A 20,445-nucleotide genomic window follows, 5' to 3' on the forward strand; every position below is an offset into this window, starting at 1 on the left:
GAAAATAGAATGAAAATGTGTCCCATCTTCCCCCACCCTACTTTATATATATGTGCTTATGAGTAATCTATCTTGGTAGTCGATCCTTGGTTGGTTTGCGCATCCTCTTTTCAAAAATGGAGATTATCCTGAAGTTGTGAAGAAACAGGTGAATGAAAGAAGCCAACAACAAGGTATGAACAGTTAAACAATGTTGTAATTGTTTAGCACTGAATGAATGAATGAATGGAACTTACTTTATCCTCGTGTGGCCCGAAAATGACAGTCGTTATAGCACAGGTCGTTACGACAGTCGTTATCACATGGTCGCATGAAAGACTTAAATGGGCATCCCTGGTGTTGCGGTAATGGGTTAAAACTGGGCTGGGTTAAATCTGGGCCTCACAGGTCCTTGTCGAGGACCTCACCCACAAAGAATAGAAATGGTGCAATTATGATGTAATAAATATAATTCTTTCAAGGAACACCATCTCGTCTACCTGTATTCACTGAAGCAGAAAAATTGGAAATTGCCGGAAGCGCCGATTTCTTTGCAATTAACGGGTACACTTCACGACTGGTTACTTACCAAGATAAATCAACATGGCCGCCAAGTTATGAGAATGACCGTGACACGCATGAGGTAAGATAAGTTCTGCGTGCTTAATTTTCTGTCTGTATGTTTCTGTGTAAATATTCTGTTTGATTATCTGAGTGCTGCCTTCTTGCTTTTTAATTTTTTTGGCTGTTTTCAAATTTTCATTCAACATTCTAGGAACCTATACCTGGAGCTATACAAGCCACACCTGACTGGCTACAAATAGTTCCTTGGGGAATGAGGCGACTGTTGAATTGGATAGATAGGGAATACGGCCACCCTGTAGTTTACATCACTGAAAACGGTGTCGGGACCAGCGAAGCCACCGTTGATGACCAAATAAGAGTCAACTTTTACAAAGCGTACATCAATGAAGCTTTGAAAGGTATTTACTTGCAATTTTCAGCAATATTTTCCTCATTAAGATTTTTTCATTATGTTTTCGTTATTTTCTTTGTTATGTTTTTTTCGTTATGTTTTCGTTACGTTTCTGTTTTGTTTTTTCGTTATGTTTTCTGTACTTTTACTTATGTTTTAATTCGTTATGTTTTTGTTATTTTCTTTGATATGTTTTCGTTACATTGGTTCGTTGTTTTAGCTCAACAGTTGGACGGAGTAGATTTGCGAGGTTATACAGCCTGGTCGCTGATGGATAATTTTGAATGGAATTCGGGTTATGGACCCAGGTTTGGTCTTTTCGAAGTAGATTTTAATGACGACATGAGACCAAGAACACCAAAGAGATCTTCAATTGAATACAAGTAGGTGGGAAATAAGATTTAATAAAATGGCATAATGTCAAACCATTCACAGCAAACTAATTCGCGACAATGGCTTCCCTTCTTTGGAACGAGACACAAGAATAGTTGGAGATTTTCCTCCGGACTTCATCTGGGCAGCAGCTACTTCGTCTTACCAGGTCAGTCTGCTGTGTGAGAACATTATGTGTATATGGGGCAGTTATCAAAAATAACATTCAAAACAGTCTGAAGCGGTGGTTTGAGCGTTTGCATTGTAACCAAAGATAAAAATACATTTACCATAAAGTTACCTATATGGTAACTGGTGAGTAGGCATAAGGTGTATAAAATATGCCCCTGCGTTTTGTGTTATAACTGTCGACGCACGCCACATAAGAATAAAAAAGCGTTAAGTTTGAGCAATGCAGTTCAAGCGCTTGCATTGTAGCCAAATGGTAAATAAACGATGAGTTACATTGTGATAACTTGTTAGCAGGCAAGAAGTTTATGAAATATGCTCTGTGTTATAACGATTTTCGATACCCTGCCGGGTGAGAATAAACAAGTTACTTTTTTTATTTAACTGATCAGATTGAAGGAGCCTGGGATGAAGATGGAAAAGGTTTAGGAATCTGGGATGTAACTTCCCATACACCTGGACTTATATCTGTAAGTTTTATATGTATGTAGATAAACTAAAGTTAATGCCAAAGTTAATGGCATGTCAGAGAATTTTTGTCAGAGTATTCAAATTTGCAAGTTTGCTTTATATTAATATTGATATACTCCTAAATTTAAAACAATGAAAATCTTCTTAGCATGGCAACCCATCAAGGGTGTGTGTGCTGAAGCGCGCAAAGTGCCTTTTTCTTATTGTTTTTTTTTTGCACTTACATTCAATACTACTTGTAAAGGGTGGTGTTATACATTTAAATGCAACTTCTTTTATAGGATGGAACAACGGGTGACCTTGCATGCGATAGTTATCATAAGTTTGAGGTGGATATCGACTTATTGCGCCATATGGGAGTTACACACTACAGGTATATAGACCTTAACTACAAGTTCAAACTATGGTGGAAACAATTTAATAGGCAAATGATCTGAAACAATTGAATAGGCAAAGGATCCAAAATACTGAATTAGCAAAAGGATTTAAAACAATCGAATAAGCTTAGTATCTGAAACATTGATTAGGCAAATTATTTTAAACGACTATTGGCAAAAGTTCTTATATTTCAATAATTCTGTTTAGATTTAGTATCTCATGGCCGAGACTTCTTCCAAATGGGAAAATAGATCTGATCAACCAAGCTGGCTTAGATTTCTACCATGGGTTGATTGATGGGTTAATAGCTGCTGGAATTGAGCCAGTGGTCACTATTTATCACTGGGATTTACCACAGGCATTGCAGGTAATGCACATAACAGTTTTAATTGAGAAAATCAATAAACAAATTTGAACCTTCTCTTTTAAGAGTAACTATGTTTGATGCATGCATGCTACATCTTTAAAACCATAAAAACTGGTTTAGGCGTAAAATTCGGCAGAACCATAAAACGCTAATCGTCTGTGTACTGTTTTCTGTGTATTCTCTGTTGTTCGATATGTTTGATAAATTTTACTTTATTTTTAGAAAGAATTTGGTGGATGGGTAAGCTCACAGATTGTGGACCTCTATGTGGATTACGCTGAACTTTGCTTCAAAGAATTCGGTCCAAAAGTGAAAAGATGGATTACATTCAACGAACCATGGGTGTTTAATGTGTTGGGTTATGCTGATGGAGTTCATTCACCAAATGTTAAGGATCCAGGTCGATCGGAGTATCAGGGAGCTAAGAATGTTCTAGTTGCACACGCAACAGCTTATAGGTAAAAGGAATCTGTCAAGATATGTTACAACTTAAAAGACTAGTAGGTTCAGCAGTTTACAATTACAATTAGAAATTTTGAGAATTATGTATTTATTAAAAATATAGTTAACAATTTTTATATACTTGATTAACTTTTTGCAATTTGTAGGTTGTATGTGCAAAAATACAAAACAGAACAAAATGGAGTAGTTGGTATAACATGCAATTCTGATTGGTCTGAACCTCGTAATAAGTACAGAGAAGTTGATTATGAAGCAACGGACCGCGTCATGCAATTCTTCCTGGGTTGGTACATGCATCCAATTTTTGTCAATGGAGATTATCCCGATGTTATGAAAGTAAGAAAGTGATGACTTTATGTGCAGTATTGGTCATTAATATTGTTAATAGCAGAAAACTGTTGTGTCAAAAAACGTATTTTATTTGCATAGTTTTACTTGGTAACTCAGTCGGTTTGAGGTGCGTGAAACAGAAAGGGTGTGTCATAACAACTGATATTTCTTCTGGGGATAAATAAGTTACATTAATTCTGTTGTGACCTTTGGACGTTTATTAAATGAGAAACAAGGTTAGCGCACAAAACAGATCTTCAAGGAAGTCCTAACGTCACAATGTAAAAAACCTTTGTCAATGTCAGCTGGTAATGTAACACGTGACTCATTAAATACCGCATGGTGGCGCTATAAGAAAGAAATGTAAATGATTGGGGACCTAACGTAATGTCATAACACATTTAATTTCAGGCAAACTGTTTATTTTTGTAGGAGTATGTAGCACAGAGAAGCGCCGCACAAGGAGAAGTTTCATCCAGACTTCCATCTTTCACACAAAGTGAGAAGAATCTAATTCTTGGGTCGGCCGATTTCTTTGGTTTGAATCATTACACGACAAACTTGGCGTTTGAAACTTTCAGTCCTGATCGTATTGATGATGTCAGCTACTATGAGGATAGAGAAGCAAGCACAGAACAAGACTTCACTTGGCCAGCAGCTGCTTCTTCTTGGTTGAAAGAGGTAAAATGAAAATTGAGCACTAAACTAGTGATATATTTAAAATTATATTTAAAACTGCCAAAGTAAAACGAAAGTGGTAAATTCATTTTTATTTATTTTTTTTTTAAATAATTTTTTTTTTAAATTTTAAAATGCTTATTTTTTCAGGTTCCATGGGGGATTAGAAGATTATTGTCCTGGATTAAGAAGGAATTCAACAATCCACCTATTTTGATCACTGAGAATGGAATCTCTGAAGAGGGGACTTCCCAAGAGTTAAATGACTGGTGGAGAAAGGAATATTTCCACGGTTACATCAATGAAGTTTTGAAAGGTTAGAGTTGGTTTTGTCTAATTTGAATTCGTTACTAGAATCAGCCTGTAAAAAGTGGTATACACATGAATAGAATTATCATGTAAAGAGTAGATTACACTTAAATGAATGTTATTTTTATGCTTTAGCTGTGGGCAACGACAGTCATTATAACACGATTGTTTTTAATACACCTCATGCTCGCTTGACACGGCAGTGGAGCAAAATAATTATTATTAGTTTAATTCTTCAGAAAATCCATTGCATGTAATATTATATTAAAACATTCTTTGGAAAACGAATTTCGCTTGACATTTCACTAATAAAAATAACACAAAACTTTGTTTTCAGCGATTAAACTTGACGATGTGAATGTTATCGGTTACACTGCGTGGTCATTCATGGATAACTTTGAGTGGGCTGAGGGTTATTCGGAGAGATTTGGAATGCACTGGGTTAACTTCACTGACCCGGAACGACCCCGGTTTAGGAAACAATCGGTTGATTGTTACATGGAAATAATGGAACGCTCTTTCCCGGAAACAGGTTTGGAGTATTGTGCACGCGACTCTCCAGTGAAACCAACAACAACAACAACAGGTGACTGCTTAGCAAATAATTTCTAATAATATTATAATTATAAAATATAATAACTTTTAATTGTCTCTTCGATTATGGTAGCGAAGATTTAGAAATGTTTTAAACGAAAAGACATGATATATAGCGATACAACAGTTGTTCAAACATGGGTCATTTTACACCTCATGCCAGCTCACGAGTTACCATAAATATTACTTTGTGGGTGATTGTGGAAGATATTACCACTATCTAACATTTATATCACACAGAACCTGCAACAACAACAACAAGTGTTGTTGAAGTTACAACTAAAGAACCAACAGAACCACCTGTAACCGAACCCCCGATAACCACCGAGCCTGCACCAGATACTGAACCACCAAAGCCAACCACTTTGCTACCACCTGAAACTAAACCTCCCCCTGAAACCATTGATAAACCAGATTTCCTGGGATACAGTCTCTCAACACAGGATTCTGAGACAGCAATGTACATCTTGTTCGGACTTACGCTGCTACTATCAGTAACCTCGTTATTGTTATTATTTGGTGAGTAATGTAAAGTTTTTTCTATCCTAACTTGGTAATATTTGGGGTACTGGGAAAAATTAAATATTTAAAAATATTAATGTTAGGGGTTAGGAGTCATATCACAAAAAAAAGATTGGTAATATTTTACGTAATATTATACAGTTGGGTTGGGAAAGATGGGACACCCTTTTATTCTTTTTTTTCTCATCCTATTTGGTAGTAAACAAAGAACATTCAAATAATTATAAAACTTCCAACTCACGGCTTCCATAGACCGTTGTTAATTGTTTAAAACACAATCAGGATATTTGGATATTATGTGCTAAAGGTGCCCCATCTACCCCACTCTACTATACATTAGACCTAATCCTTTTACAGAATAGACTTTTATAATCTGTCCAATACCTTTGCACGAACAAATTTTATTGCGCAGGTCTTTTCAACTCTATGCGGCGGAAAATGCCAACACCGATGAACGATTTTTCGAACGGGGCTTTAAATTTAGAAGAACAACCAAAGGAGCAACCCAAGAATGTAAATAACGACGCTCACGTTACAACATTCTAAAGATCTCAATACCAAACAACACAGAGAAACTTTATCATAAAACTATATGAATACTTGTTTAATTTTTCGTATAGTAGGGTGGGGGAAGTTGGGACACGTTTTCATTCTTTTTTCTCATCCCATTTTGTAGTAAACAAAGAACAATCAAAGAAATATAAAACCGCATTCTCACGACTCCCATAGACCGTTGTTAATTGTTCAAAACACAATCAGGATATTTGAATATTACGTTTTAAAGGTGTCCCATCTTACCCCACAGTACTAAAAATTTTTAGGGGGGTGCCTGTAATTTCTATGCACTTCTATAATATGATTACGCTGTACATTATGCTTAATTTGAAGCTTTTAAACTGTCATGACCAACTTCGGTTCTTTTTATAAACAATTTCGTAGTTGATTATTTTCTAATTCAAGTTAACTTTATAGCAATGCCGATTTTTGTATAGCGTTTGCACTATATTAAAATTGCGAAAATTTGCTTTCAAATGATTTATTGCATTAATTCGATTCCAAATATCTGCCACGTATACATTATGCACTGCCTAAGTGAGCTCTTTACATCATTAGAGGAACAGCCTACATATATATAGACGTGTAGGTTAATGAATGAATGTAACTTACTTTATAGCCGTTTTAACACGAGTGTTCTTATACCTCGTGCCGGCTTACGAGTTAAAATTATGTTACTTTGTGGGTGATAATCCAGTTGCGACATTTTAAAAAGATGTTTGCAAACTACTTCAGTTTATTTTAATCTATTTTATCGATTGTTCGTGCCAGTCGTCCCCTCGTTTGTTCGTTTGAATCGAAAATTTCGGGTCGACACTTGAGAGATCATTTCTCCCGAACATCGAGAACAAGTGTGTCAATCGGGCGATCGCATTGTGACGCAATAGACACCACCATTGTTGTGGAACCTAATTTCGCGGGAATTTGACAGGACCGGAACTAGGGCGATACTAACGAGTTGAAAAAACATGACTTCATTCCCCAAGTTAAGACCTTTAGACAAAGACGGTCATGATACATAAGCGTGGTTGTTTTATTGTATAAATACAACCGTGTAATAAACATTACATATGTTAGTTGAATCATAAAAAGCAATAACACATTTAACACCTGGCACAAAAAAATGTCGCTTAACCAGCAAGTAATTGAAATGTGATATTGAAACATTCATTACAATATACATATTGAACGACGTTAAAACCTTAAAATGTTTGTTCGACAGCCACGCTTTTTAAACGACGCTGTTTGTTTTTAGAATCAAATTGAATTCACCATCGTTTTCGAATGCGAAGTAAGATGAGGTACCGTTAACACCTAACACCCTATCTCCTGATGCTGTTTTTAACAATTAACAACGCTCTTAAAGAGTCACGGGTGCGTGGGTATTTAATTGAGTTTGTTCATTGTCAAATATGACACAAGAAAATGTAATGAAAACGTCCCGTCTTACCCCACAGTACTATACGTTAAAATATAATGGATGCTTCACATTACTAATACACAACGACCTGTACCGGGCCACGATTTCCGTAGATTCGTATCGAGGTAAGTAGGCTATTAAGAAAGCTATGCAAACACCGTTCTAGATTAAGGTGTAACACATACCGGCAGCTGAGAACAACGAAAAGTCCTCGACAGTCAACTGGTCAGGTGGACGTCGGGTAACTTAACAACAGCACACGTGTATTGGTGGCAGTGCGGGTGTACTTTGGATACAAGACGACGATGCTTGCTTAGAATATGAATAAGCAAAAAGGCTGAATTTGGTAAGCGAATAATACTAACATGGAGAGAAACCAAATTATTCCGAATTCGATTGATTGTTTTCCACGTCATGCCATGGGAAGAGGAAATAAAGATAAACGAAAGAACATGAAAGGTATGAGTGCGTTATGTTATGAAAGGTATAGTAGGGTGGGGGGAGATGGAACGTTTTTTCATTCTGTTTAATAGTAAACAAAGAATTATAAAATCATATGTTCACGACTGCCATAGACCGTTGGTAATTGTTTAGAACATTTGGATATTATCTTCTAAAGGTGAGCCATCTTCCCCCACCCTACTATATAGCTACATATATCGTTGTCTTGTGTGTCCTTAAGCCAGGTGATTGCTCCAACCCAGTGGTCTTTTATGGGTTGTTTAAATTGTTAAACAAACATGAAAAAAAAATCTTAAAAAATAAACGACACACAAAGTTACATATAGGCTACGTGGTAACTCGTAAAGAGGATGATTTTACTTTAGGATGGTTTTATTAAATAGGCGAATCTACATTGCAATTCCGCTCCTGTATTGTTTAATCATCTGGATAAAACTAAATAAATTTCAGGGTACATTCCCAGTTATTTAGATGGCAACGAGGAATGCGTGGTTTGTGGTGATAAAGCGACAGGATATCATTATCGATGTATAACATGCGAGGGGTGTAAGGTGAGAGAAACTTGTAAGCGGAATACAGATATAGTATAGGGTGGGAGAAAATGGGACACCTTTTATTTCATTTTCTCGACACATTTAATAGTAAACAAAAATCATTCAAAGAATTGGAAAACCGTATCCTCACATCGCACATAGAATGTTGTAATTGTTTAAAATACAATCAGGATATTTGGATATTATGTGCTAAAGGAGTCCCGTCTTCCCCCGCCCTATTATATATGAAACAGAACACCCGTGTTATAAAAACTGTCGTTGCCCCGCCATGCGATGATAAATAAGTTACATATATTCATATATTCAAGTTCATATGTTTTTGTATCAGGGATTTTTCCGGCGTACTGTCCAGAAAGACTTGCAGAAGACGTATCAATGCAAACAACGCGGGAAATGTCAGGTCAACAAAGTATCAAGGAACCAATGCCAGATGTGTCGATACGAGAAATGCATTGCTACCGGGATGGCAACAGACCGTAAGTCAACAATTTCAAACTTGTACCATGCGTCCACAACACGACGTTTTGGTGTACCTATAAAAAAAAGCTAAAATATAGTAGAGTGGGAGAAGACGGGACACTTTTAGCCCATAATATCCAAGTGTTTTAAACAATTACCAACAGTTATTGAGTCCCGAGGATCTATTCTGTTAGAAAAAAAGTACACAACGTCTGTTAGAAAAAAAGTACACAATTAAACTATAACTTCTTGTGCATATATAACAAACTATCACCGTCTAAACAGTGGTTTTGAATGAAGACAAACGAATAGCGAAGCGGAAACTGATCGAACGTAATCGGCAACTACGACGTCATAAAGACATAAGTCACGTGATGGGAACGTGGAAAGTCGGGCGAGGAAGCGACGATGATAATCACGTGATATCTGCCGTCGTGCAAGCTCATAATGACGTCATAAATGACGATGACGTAAGTAATTAATATGTGGGGTTAGATTTTTACCCGAAAGTTTTAACTTCAAGGACAAAAAATTAAAAAATACAACTATATATATGTATAATAATTTCATGCCAAAAAATCTCTCCAGTTCGAAGAAACGAGCCGATCACCGACCCACGGCGAACAATTCTCAAGCGCATTGACGAACGCTGTCACTCGGGTGGTGGAGTTTGCGAAACGGTTGCCATTTTTTACTGGAAAGGTTTGTTACCCATCTTATACAGTTTGGGTAGGATGGCCCATGCCTTTTTTTATTTATTTTTTCTATTATCGTATTTGGTAGTAAACGAAGAGTGTTTACAGTCACAAAACCGTACTCTCACGACTCTAAAAGGAAGCTGTAAACTGATAAACATGAATATGGAATATTGGATGTTACGCGCCGTAACGATATCCACCGATAGCCCCCAAAGAACCACACAATACTATCTATGGTTAAAGTACGCCTTTAAAATCGGTTAAATGGCAGTCTGCTGGACTGAGAACATGAAGAAAATTATCACGAAATATGTTTAGGCTTCAACAGACGACCAAGTTGCAATGTTGAAAGGTTGTTGCATGGAAGTGATCGTGTTGAACTGTGTGGCTTCATATGATCGAGCTCGCTGTACATTAAAACTGTTCTCAAAAGTTATAATAACAAGAGAAAAATTACGCCGAACGAGATTCGATCATTTTGCCGACGATTTGTTTAGAACTGCAGAAGAAATGTCAATTTTGCAACTGACCGAAACAGAAATTGCGATGCTAAAAGCTATTATTGTGTTTGCTGCAGGTATAAAGTTCTCATGGCTCAGTGGTCAGGCACTATCCTCATATAACCAAGGATATTACTCGGTTCACGACATTGCTATACCATTGTGAATCTGTATATCTATATGGTTATATTCTTAAAGTTTATTTTTTTAAGCCAAAAGATACTAATGGGTTGTTCAAAGTGTCAGCTACATACAAAACACAATCCCCCAAAAGTGACCCTACCATTCGTTTGTTTTAATTGTTACAGATCGACCACGAATTCAACACATTGACGAAATCAGAAATATTCAAAACTCTTTGCTTCAATCGCTACGATATTACGTCATGGATAAACGTCAGCACGAATACGCAGTATGGTCAATGCTACTTATTAAAGTAAGTCTACACTACGCACTTTTTTTTACAAGTGCCTATATTTTAGCTACCATTGTGAACGATCTCTAGTTATATAGTAGGGTGGGGTAAGAATGGACACATTTTCGCTCTATTTTCTCGTCCAATGTAGTAGTAAACAAAGAACAGAATTATAAAACCGTCTCACGACTCTCATAAACTGTTGTCTGTTGTTTAAAACCCCATCATGATATTTGAATATTATGTGCTAAAGGTGTTCGGTCCTCACCCACTCTAGTATATATGAAACAGCACACCCGTGTTATAACGACTGTCATTGCATCGCCACATTAGGGTAAAACAAAGGTTACATTCATTCATTTTAAAGATGGCTGATATACGTCGAATAAGCAACGGGTTCGCTGCTTCACTTATGGACATGAAGTTAAACAACCCAGAAGAACTGGTCGTATTGTTTGCCAAGGACCGCAGTGGTACTTCCGACGATCATACACCTCTACAAGACGCAAGAATGGACACAACCAAAACCTCAGCATCTCAAAAGCTATGTCAAAAGGGTGGCAATAAAGAAAACCGAATGGATAATTCAAAGCAGGTTTCGACAAGCGTGAAGAAAGAGTCGGACTCGTGGCCGCCAACGTATAAGCGGGACGAACCCTTCATGAGTAACAGAGCCTTACTACTGCAGCATTACGGTGTGTGGTCGTGCTTCCCAAAACCAAGTTACGATCTTCCAAATCCATCCGTACCTAAACCAAGTGGATTCCAGCCGTTGCAACTGCCACATGCAGCATTATCAGGGCACGTAGGGAAAACTTTGGGTAGAAATAATTTCATCCTGCCTACAGCACTTCACCCAAGCTTGAACACGGTGAAACATTTAGACATGTTTCGTGCAATGCCTGTAGATAGCGGGGAATTTATACCGAGTATCAATCCACCAGCTTACATTGCGAACAGTAAAACAAATGTTTCGCCCCAAACACGGTGGTTATTAAAAGAGCGTTTTACACAAGAAAAGGGCACGCATATTTCGGACAAAAACGTCCACGCAAATCAAAATGCAACGGAAGAAGCAATAAACTTGTCACTAAAATTATAAACGCGAAAAATGTATACCTAATGCAGGGGTAATGGGTCAACTCTGGTCTAAATCTCAGGTCCCATGAAGTTTCACATTGTTAAACACACCACTGCTTTCAATGTTTGTATTTTTTTATTTGTAATCTCTTCGGTTTAAAAAATTTGAAGTTTTTGGTTAGTTTGAATCAAATATTTAATCTTACATCACTGTTATGTGCCAAATAAATAGTATTTCAATTCACACTTACAAAGAGAAACTGACAGTAACACCTTTTCACTTTCACTTTTCTAATATGTTCAACAATAAGATGTATAAACTTGCTTATATGACTTAAGACTACACTGACTATGTGAGTATTTGTTCTTAACTGCTGCTCTGTTTAATAAATTGAACTTTCTAAATGATGTAGGTTTTCAAAATATGATTCTGAAGTATCAAAATATACACTTTGAATGTTTTAACCCAAACTGAATGCAACAGTTACAACTGAACATCAGATGGAAGATTTTTACATAAAAATACACTGTTGAAATTTTACAACAAAACTCAGTCACAAAAACACTCATGGCAAACACCAGGTAATAATATTCGTCCCCAATATCTCGGTTTACGACTCTCTGCTGCCGCATGTGTACGTTAGCTCGAATATTGCCTGGGGCATTTTAGGATGGAAACACAAGCTGTATACAGCAGGTATACGAGTTTCGCTTCGTTGGTTTGCTGGAAAGAAATGATGCGGGTGATTTAACCAGGTAACAACTACTTTATCATATAATGTGCGTAATATTGCTTATATAACAGCGCGAGTACAATGGGAATGGGATTTAGCTTGGAAAATAGATAGTTTGTGAGGGAATGGTACCATTTTTGAGCTACGTGTTTGAGTAAACGTTATAGCAGGTCGGATGTTTCGTTATCTGTTTCAAAATGAGGTTAGTGTCTTATAAGTGAAACTTTACTTAACAATATGCGTGCATTTAAAATGTGTTTGCCGAATTGCATAAAGGGAAAATTGTGGTAGGATTAGCACCTGGAGAAAATTCTCAGATTCTTGAGAGTATTGCTTTTAACAAATAGGTTATTGGTCAATACAATGAGACTTTTAAGTATTTTTAAGTATTGCGCTGGGTTTTTATTTTAATTTGTATCGATGTCCTATATCAAAGCAAACAAACTAAGTTGTATTTCCACCGAAAACACATTCAGATGTCAAGATCTCGACGTGTGGCGGTCATCGCGTTCATTTTGCTGACGTCACAGATACTTCGTTTGTTCTTCGAAAACTGGTATCTTTTTTCGGGAAACATAAATTATATTTCTCCTGCTGCGAAAGACATCGGCTCAATACGCGTCGTTCCGCCTTCCATCGAGCACGAAGGTGGATACTTGGTCAACAGATTTTATAAGTCAGAAGGTTTCGGGATGAACGATTTAAAAGACCCAGCTGATGTTACACTGGTGATGCATGGGACAGTAGATCGACTGTACAGGTAGCTTATAATACTTTGAATGTTTTGTGCTTACTCCCAAATAGGACGAGAAAATAGAATGAAACGGTGTCCCATCTCCCCCCACCCTACTATATATACCACGAGAGTAAGGAACACATATATGTCCGATTTAGAGAGTATCTTGTTATTGCTCTGCAACGAGTAACTGGACACATGTATGTCTGGCGTATCAAAATACACCCGTGTTGTATTTTGACTTTGAGCACTCGGTGTTTGAAAATGTGGCCAAAACTTAACAAGATCAAACCCAATTCTTGGTATTTGATTTACAGATTAATAGAAATCGCAGAGGTTTGGAGTGGACCAATATCAATGGCTGTGTACGCACCCATGCAAGACGCAAGTTTCTTTGATGACGCGATTGATGGGTTAAGATTATGCTGGGCAACACTGCGAAAAAGTGTTTCCTTTCATTTAGTACATCATGTCAACTCGCCCGCAAACGTAACGCAGTTGGGTTCGTTCGTATATCTCTCTTGCAAAGACATCATACGCCGTCTACGCTTAGTTAGGCCGAACGCTGGTCGGTCTCAGTACCCACATAACTTGTTACGGAATGTTGGAAGGAGCGGAGCGCTAACTAACTTTGTTCTTCATATCGACGCAGACCTGGCACCGTCGCGAAGTTTGCGAGGGAAATTCAAGGAATTGTTGAAATTGCATAACTTGGAAAGCGGGATAGCGGCAAGGTAAGAGCCGAAGGGTAAATATTAAGTTTCATAAAAAAAGTGAACCTTGACATATAAGTGACGTGTAAACTGTTGTATAGGAGGGTGGGAGAAGATGGGACATCTTTTCATTCTATTTTCTTATTCTATTTGGTAGTAAACAAAGAACATTCAAAGAATTATAAAAATGCACACTCACGACTCCCAAAGACTGTTGTTCATTAAAACATGATCAGGATGTTGGGACATTATTTGCTAAATGTGTTCCATCTTACCCCACAGTAGTAGATATTTATTTTCAATGTTTCAACATTACATAGGTCTTCAAAACTTCTATTCGTGCTACCCGTGTTCGAGCTTCGACAGTTTCAAAACCCAGTAAGAACGAAACAAGAACTTGCAGAAGCGATAAAAGAAAGAAACGCAATACCTTTTCTTCAGGTAACAACAATAGTCTCAAGAAGTCTTATTCATTTATAGAGCAAAGTTCATGCAATTTTCATTATTAAAAGAATTTTGAAGAGCCTCGCGAGTACTCCAACGTGACAAGACTATATCGATCTGACGCAGTTTAAAATATATTAAATCGTCATTCCTTTCTGTACAGGAAACATGTGTACCTTGTCACCGGCCCACGGATTACGATCGTTGGTTGCAATCGTTAAAGAGCGATTCTAATGATTCGGAAATGTCTTATAAAGTAGATTACGTGAAAGAATGGACTCCTTTCTTTATAACGTCAAAGCACTCGCCATTATACGATGATCGGTTCGTTGCATTCGGGCATGATGTTTTGGCAAACGTAAGTTTTTCATGCAGTAATATTTTGATTACGAGTGAATTTTGGGATTTGATGATTACTGTCCTCTTCTTAACAAAGTATTTTATATTCCCAGATATGCGAGTTACAGGCGAACGGGTACGAGTTTCACGTTCTTACCCACGAATTTCTCATCCACAACGGCTACAGAACTAAGAGCAGAATGACAGAGTTTGAGAGAAAGCGCAGAGACGACAGGGCGACCTTTTATGACAAATTTCTTCAAGAACTTCGTGAAAATGGTTTGGTCGGTAGCATGTACAATAACTGCTACGACTGACAACCGATCTTAAATGCAACCCTTTACTATGCAATAAATATACAACATATTCACAGTTGTGGCGCGTCAATTCAAAAATAGACTCACTAATGGCCTGTTCAAATTGCCAGCCATACATAAAAGACAAAAAAACTAATCACTCACAAAGTTACGTACGCTGGAACTTGTAAGCGAGCACGAGGTGTTTAAAAAAGAACACCCGTGTTATAACGACTAACTTTGCCCCGCCACGCGAGGGAAAATAGATTATAAACATTCAAAACAAAACACTCGAGGTTATAGTTGCATATCAGAGGCCGTATATTAACAAACGATACAACATATAGTTTACGTTGAATGTAATATATAGTAGGGTGGGGAAAGATGGGACACCTTTTCATTCCATTTTCTCGTCCCATTCGATAGTAAACAAAGAACGTTTAAAGAATTATAAAACCGTATCCTCATGGCTTCCATAGACCGCTGTTACTTGTTTGAAACACGATCAGGATATTTAGATATTTCGCGCTAAAGGTGTCCCGTCTTCCCCCATCCCACTATAGAACAACATTAAGGCACAAGTACGTTTTAAAACTCGCGTATTAACTTTGTTGAAACCGAAGTAACAAATCTGTAAGCCGTTCGTTCGTGTGACACATTCTGGTCTACAGTTAAATGAAATGTAAATCTGTAAAATTTTAGGAGTTTAGAACAGGACTACACCTAATGTTGGGTAAACATTTCATGACGAATGATTTGAAATTAGTTTTGAACATTTAAGCGCAGCTAAACCGACTGCAAGCCAGGTAAATAATGGGCTAAAGCGATTATATAGCACCGAAGAAATGAATTTATAAATACGAATGGGTTTATTAAACAAGTTGTGTGTTAGATAATCCGTTTTTTTCTGGTTAATATGACGAACTGCTTTATATCTGGTCTGATGGACACTCGGTTTTCGGAATAAGAAATGCAGAGACAGCCACCAAAAATATAATATAGATAAATATGTACGATAACTTCTACTATAATGCAAATAATAAACGACAGCTGTAATCGGCTTCGACTATAAGAGATCTTGCGTCATATCACGTGACAGCTGATAGAAAATAAAATTGCACTGAATTTCTCCTACAAGGTTTCCAGCTTGCGTCTTGACTACACTAAAATATGAACATCTTCAGTAAATTTTGCCGTTTTCACGCTTCATACGAAGATAAATAACTTTCTTGCACAATGCAGTACACAAGGTCAATTTAACAGGAATAAGTGCTTTTGGGAACGTGTCGATATTCTCAATTTTCAGTGTAAGACGAAGACATAGAAAGCCAGGAGGAACTAAGAGCTCCCAGTTTGGAATATAACGATGAAGACTTGTCTCTCTCCCTCTCTTCTCTTTGGTCCACGGAACTCGTCAATTGACGCAGAGCATGCGCTAGTGGAAGTTGGGGTAGTGATGACGTCATCATGTCGCCATAACTACGACTGGTATTAGCAATTGGTAACAGAGGGAACCTGGGTGGGGGTTAAAATTGGTTAAAATGTGAGCAGTCGCCAAACTTTTTAGGTGCAGAGTGCAGAGTTAGATGCACATACTTGTAAAACAAACCTAACTATTGGTCCCAATGTTTACTAATGCAGCAAAAAAAATATAGTAGACCTGCCTAACCTGCCACTACTGATTAGTATATGACTGTGACGCAAGCACAAATGGATAAACAAAGCTTTTGGATTGTTTTAAAAAAAGTAGACTGATATCTTAGATACTGATCTGAACATATTTGATACTCACTGACACTGGCTCACTGTATAATCTACAATACTAACATAGAAGCCAAACCAGGGATGAGAGGGTAGATAGGCCTACACTATGAAATTTTCTGCACTGTATTTATTTGTAAACAATAAATTTGTTTTAAAAAGATGCAAGTCTAACTAATCCTGCCTCCTGTATTCTAAAGTTTGTAGGCTATAGATAATAAAGAAAAAGTAAATACCTTCCACAGTCGGGCATAAGGGGTAGGACGTTGTGTGAATCCTTCGACGAGAATAACTTTTGGGATGAAGTAACTTTGCTGGAGACGAGGATTCCAAATAAGGTCGATGTTCGAGCGGAATATCTCTGGATGTTGTGAGTCAGGTGAGGAGAGAAGACATCCAAGTCAAACGGATCGATGTACCCCTCCAACCAATCCACTAGCTCTGTGTAAGTGAAACATGGATGTTCCTCATCAAGATCATTTTCTCCAACTTCAGGATTCTTCCCAGCAGCATCCAGAGATTGCTGGAGAATGTTATGAAGATACCGAAGATCAAAGAGGCTTTGTAGAGCCCACACTTGAGATGGGGAGGCGTCTTCTTCCGGAAGAGTTTGGCCATGAAGACTTGAATCATCTCGTGCAAGAGCAGTTTTCGCGGATGAATAAGCACGCATGACACCTTGCAAGCAGCTGTTAGATAGTTCACGCAAAGTAGAGCGACTGATCGAGTAACCTCCTAATTTTTCGAGTTCGGTGCAAACTGTGAAAAGAAGTTCTTGGGTGAAACTCATTGTGGAAGCTGGAACTTTGATCTGGGATTTAACTGTGTCGCCGGTTTCGCTCTCTTCTTCTACTGTGATCGAGTCCCATAAAGATAAACTAAGCAGAATATTTCCACCGGAGGCAGAGTTGAGCAAGCTCTCTTCAAAACTCGCCAATGCAGGGGACAAGATGGCGTTGGTACATATTGACATAAAGTTTAGGCTTTGTACGGACATGGCTTCTACAATTGCTTCCCATTGTGAAGTGTCTGTGGTTGACTTCATGTCACCACTAGCATGAGATTCACTCATGTGACGTCGTAATGGTTGATTGTGGAGAGGTTTTGTGATGTAACAATCATGAAAACTGTGGCATAGTTTAAATAAATTTCGACATACACGAGATAGGAACAATGCCTTGCTGAGAACATCTTCATTTGCTGTGTAATCTGTTTTATTTGCTTTGTTCTTTAATTGCTCTTTCATTTTGGACAAAAATTCCAACAAAGATGTGAAGAATTCACCACTGGATAGTTTCAGGTATCCGTAGACTGTTTGACATTCAACATTATTTTCGATTAAATTTTCCGAAGTACTGACAGAGCGTTTTTGAGGTGTGTTCGACCCACTTTTGCCAACCACGCTAACAACATAATTGTTTACATCATCAAGCAACTTTTTAACTGATGTGTCAAGCCCTTCACACAGTCGATGTACATTTGGGGTGATTGAGAGTGACTTTAGTGTTAGCCCTGCATGGTCCGATGTTTTCCGTTGCTGCCAACTGCTCCAAGCCATTGTAGAAGAAATATCATTTTCATGTTCGTTCCATAGAAACTTTGAAGTGCTCGTGCCCTTTTCACCACCTTGTTTCTCAAGCAATGCTTTGCTATCATTAAGTAGCTGTTGGAAGGTTACAGCAACAATAGACTTCAATTTATTGAGGAATAAACTTTGCAACAGTTCATCCCAAACATCAACTTCGTGGTTAAAAACAGCCTGACACGTTTGTTGCCACTTTGTTTTTACGTGGACTGTTTCACCTAAATCATTAATAGACCAATTGTTGTTAGTGCTGGTGGCTTTAATTTCATTTCCACAATCAAGTATCTCCATTGCTGCCTCCCTAACACTCGTCAAATCCTTGGCAGAGTTCGTAAACTGTAGCAAGTCAGCAATTCCTTTATTTAGAATCGATTTACACGCTGACAACCACTGTGTATTAAGCTGCTGAATATTCTTATCCTCAATATTGTAACTTGTGATGTTGAACTTCACTTTCTGCAGGGACAAGTTCTTGGGCACGCAACTAGTCCATATTTTAAAACACTTTCCTAAACCAAAGCTCTCAGAAGGTTCGGTGCCCTCGGGTTCTTCTGTGCACTTCCTTAGCATTATTTCAACGGCACTTTTTCGTTCACCTTCACAGCAGAAGAGTTCATAAACTTGAGATGCAGTTTTTACAAGGACCTCAAGACCAGCACAGATCTTGCCTTTTGTGCTCATGCCGTAATAGGAGCCAGATTTTATTTCGGCCTCTGTGAGAATCTCATTGATAGCTTCACGTCTAGATTCTAAAAGCTTTCCAAGTGCTGTCTCAATCGAAACTTCTTCTAGCAGAATAATTGAGCACAAAGCTTCGGACAGACTTTGCAAGTCTAAGCTGTGATCCCTGATTCTGGCATGGCATTGTTTCAAAATAGCCAAGCGTAGATTAGCAACCGCTTGTGCTTGCTGCCCTAACATTGGAATCCACTGTAATATTGGACTGTATGAATGATTCCCATCAAGAGAAAGATTTTTCAAGACTTGTCGACTCTGGAAACGAGAAACACTAACTATTAATCTGTTTATAAAATAAAATTAAAGATTAGTAAGAAGCCACATAACCTATCCTACGCATAAATATAAGGGCGCATAAGGGTACATGTACAAATGCATTGAACACTTAAACTTGGGAAGCCATGATATCAATTACAAATGCACAGCAACCTATATCCTTAACTCCTAATTAAGATTATGCAAGTTTCTGTACCCACTAGCCATACAACAAAATCTACAGTTGTGTTACCTGCAGATAAAGAAATGAAGCAGTTATCATGTTGCCAGCTTCTACTTGCAACCAAATCTCCTCCGGCATTTCCATTAAAACTTTTGTTTCAGCTGCAATCTCTAAAAATCTGCACACACAAAATAAACAAGTAATAGTATGGGTGCTGAAGTAATTGGCCAACTCTGGAGTCTAGCTCCTCACCCATATAGAACAGATATGAACAAGAGAACACATTAGTTATTACTGCCACAATCACCTGCTTTCATTTGAAGCACCCAGTTGGCTAGCACGTGGCTTCAACGTAGATTTTCTCCTCGCTGATGTAAATTCTTGGATATCCTTTACTGTGTTGGTCACGATCTCTGAGCATTTCTTCATCTCCGTTATTTTGTCGGCTGCCTCAATTAAATCACGGTATCTAAAGTGGTTTACGGTTTAGTTTAGTTCATAATTAAACCAATATGTAGCAAAATAGCAACTATTTTATTAACAAATGAGGTAAATTGTGCCATCAAGAAATATTAAAAATAACAAAAAAGGGTAAAGATTGGCTTTATATTCTAGGCCAGATTAGTTTCCAAGTGCTTCATAGCATGCAACCTATATAAACCTAAAATCCACCCAGCCATTTCACCAAGTTAAATACACTCACCTTTCTCCAACCATTTGCCTCAGTTCCTCCTTTTTCAGTTCAATCTCGTGTCTCGTCTTCTTCTCCAACTCCCGGATCTCTTCAACTCCATTCCTCTCAAATATTGTCATCACCGAATCCATAGTGATTATCAGATACTTGTACGTATGGTATCACAGCAACATTTGTTTACATTTTACATTACACT

General features: G+C 37.8%; 4 protein-coding genes across 7 annotated transcripts in view; 3 read left to right on the forward strand and 1 right to left on the reverse strand.

The window, feature by feature from the left end:
* Nucleotides 1–6,659, forward strand: part of LOC149728993 (lactase/phlorizin hydrolase-like) — a 28,993-nt gene extending 22,334 nt beyond the window's left edge. Inside the window, exons 52-66 of the mRNA XM_089888777.1 lie at nt 80–173; nt 462–622; nt 755–962; nt 1,176–1,338; nt 1,391–1,496; nt 1,909–1,986; nt 2,269–2,360; nt 2,573–2,732; nt 2,955–3,190; nt 3,341–3,530; nt 3,957–4,205; nt 4,353–4,518; nt 4,849–5,097; nt 5,346–5,624; nt 6,040–6,659. Of these exons, the coding sequence (XP_089744903.1) occupies nt 80–173; nt 462–622; nt 755–962; nt 1,176–1,338; nt 1,391–1,496; nt 1,909–1,986; nt 2,269–2,360; nt 2,573–2,732; nt 2,955–3,190; nt 3,341–3,530; nt 3,957–4,205; nt 4,353–4,518; nt 4,849–5,097; nt 5,346–5,624; nt 6,040–6,173 (2,565 nt within the window). The 3' untranslated portion in view covers nt 6,174–6,659. The remainder of the gene's footprint in view (nt 1–79; nt 174–461; nt 623–754; nt 963–1,175; nt 1,339–1,390; nt 1,497–1,908; nt 1,987–2,268; nt 2,361–2,572; nt 2,733–2,954; nt 3,191–3,340; nt 3,531–3,956; nt 4,206–4,352; nt 4,519–4,848; nt 5,098–5,345; nt 5,625–6,039) is intronic.
* A 1,128-nt stretch (nt 6,660–7,787) lies between these two features.
* LOC149728994 (thyroid hormone receptor beta-like) lies at nt 7,788–12,178 on the forward strand. Of its 2 annotated transcripts, XM_089888781.1 has the most exons (8): nt 7,789–8,061; nt 8,515–8,615; nt 8,947–9,094; nt 9,363–9,547; nt 9,666–9,779; nt 10,094–10,352; nt 10,584–10,711; nt 11,058–12,178. In XM_089888781.1, exons 1-8 carry the CDS (start codon nt 7,968–7,970, stop codon nt 11,790–11,792), a joined length of 1,764 nt encoding a protein of 587 aa, XP_089744907.1. In that variant the 5' UTR covers nt 7,789–7,967; the 3' UTR covers nt 11,793–12,178. The 2 variants fall into 2 exon arrangements, with proteins under 2 accessions (XP_089744908.1, XP_089744907.1); XM_089888782.1 differs by lacking the exon at nt 8,515–8,615 and having other exon boundaries at nt 7,788–8,061.
* Nucleotides 12,179–12,396: 218 nt separating this feature from the next.
* LOC149728995 (beta-1,4-glucuronyltransferase 1-like) lies at nt 12,397–15,108 on the forward strand. Of its 3 annotated transcripts, none has more exons than XM_089888785.1 (6): nt 12,397–12,526; nt 12,981–13,264; nt 13,558–13,974; nt 14,274–14,394; nt 14,561–14,755; nt 14,850–15,108. In XM_089888785.1, the coding sequence occupies exons 2-6, from the start codon at nt 12,981–12,983 to the stop codon at nt 15,051–15,053; spliced, it is 1,221 nt and encodes a 406-aa protein (XP_089744911.1). In that variant the 5' UTR covers nt 12,397–12,526; the 3' UTR covers nt 15,054–15,108. The 3 variants fall into 3 exon arrangements, with proteins under 3 accessions (XP_089744911.1, XP_089744912.1, XP_089744909.1); XM_089888786.1 differs by lacking the exon at nt 12,397–12,526 and adding an exon at nt 12,541–12,706 and having other exon boundaries at nt 14,834–15,108; XM_089888783.1 differs by lacking the exon at nt 12,397–12,526 and adding an exon at nt 12,544–12,706.
* LOC149728996 (conserved oligomeric Golgi complex subunit 1-like) lies at nt 14,558–20,445 on the reverse strand. Its single transcript, XM_089888779.1, has 5 exons — nt 20,259–20,445; nt 19,863–20,024; nt 19,625–19,733; nt 17,030–19,371; nt 14,558–16,547 (listed from the first exon to the last, which is right to left on the reverse strand). The coding sequence occupies exons 1-5, from the start codon at nt 20,378–20,380 to the stop codon at nt 16,328–16,330; spliced, it is 2,955 nt and encodes a 984-aa protein (XP_089744905.1). The 5' UTR covers nt 20,381–20,445; the 3' UTR covers nt 14,558–16,327.

The sequence above is a fragment of the Ciona robusta genome, chromosome 11 (assembly GCF_009617815.1).
Source record: "Ciona robusta chromosome 11, ASM961781v2".
Classification (NCBI taxonomy): domain Eukaryota; kingdom Metazoa; phylum Chordata; class Ascidiacea; order Phlebobranchia; family Cionidae; genus Ciona; species Ciona robusta.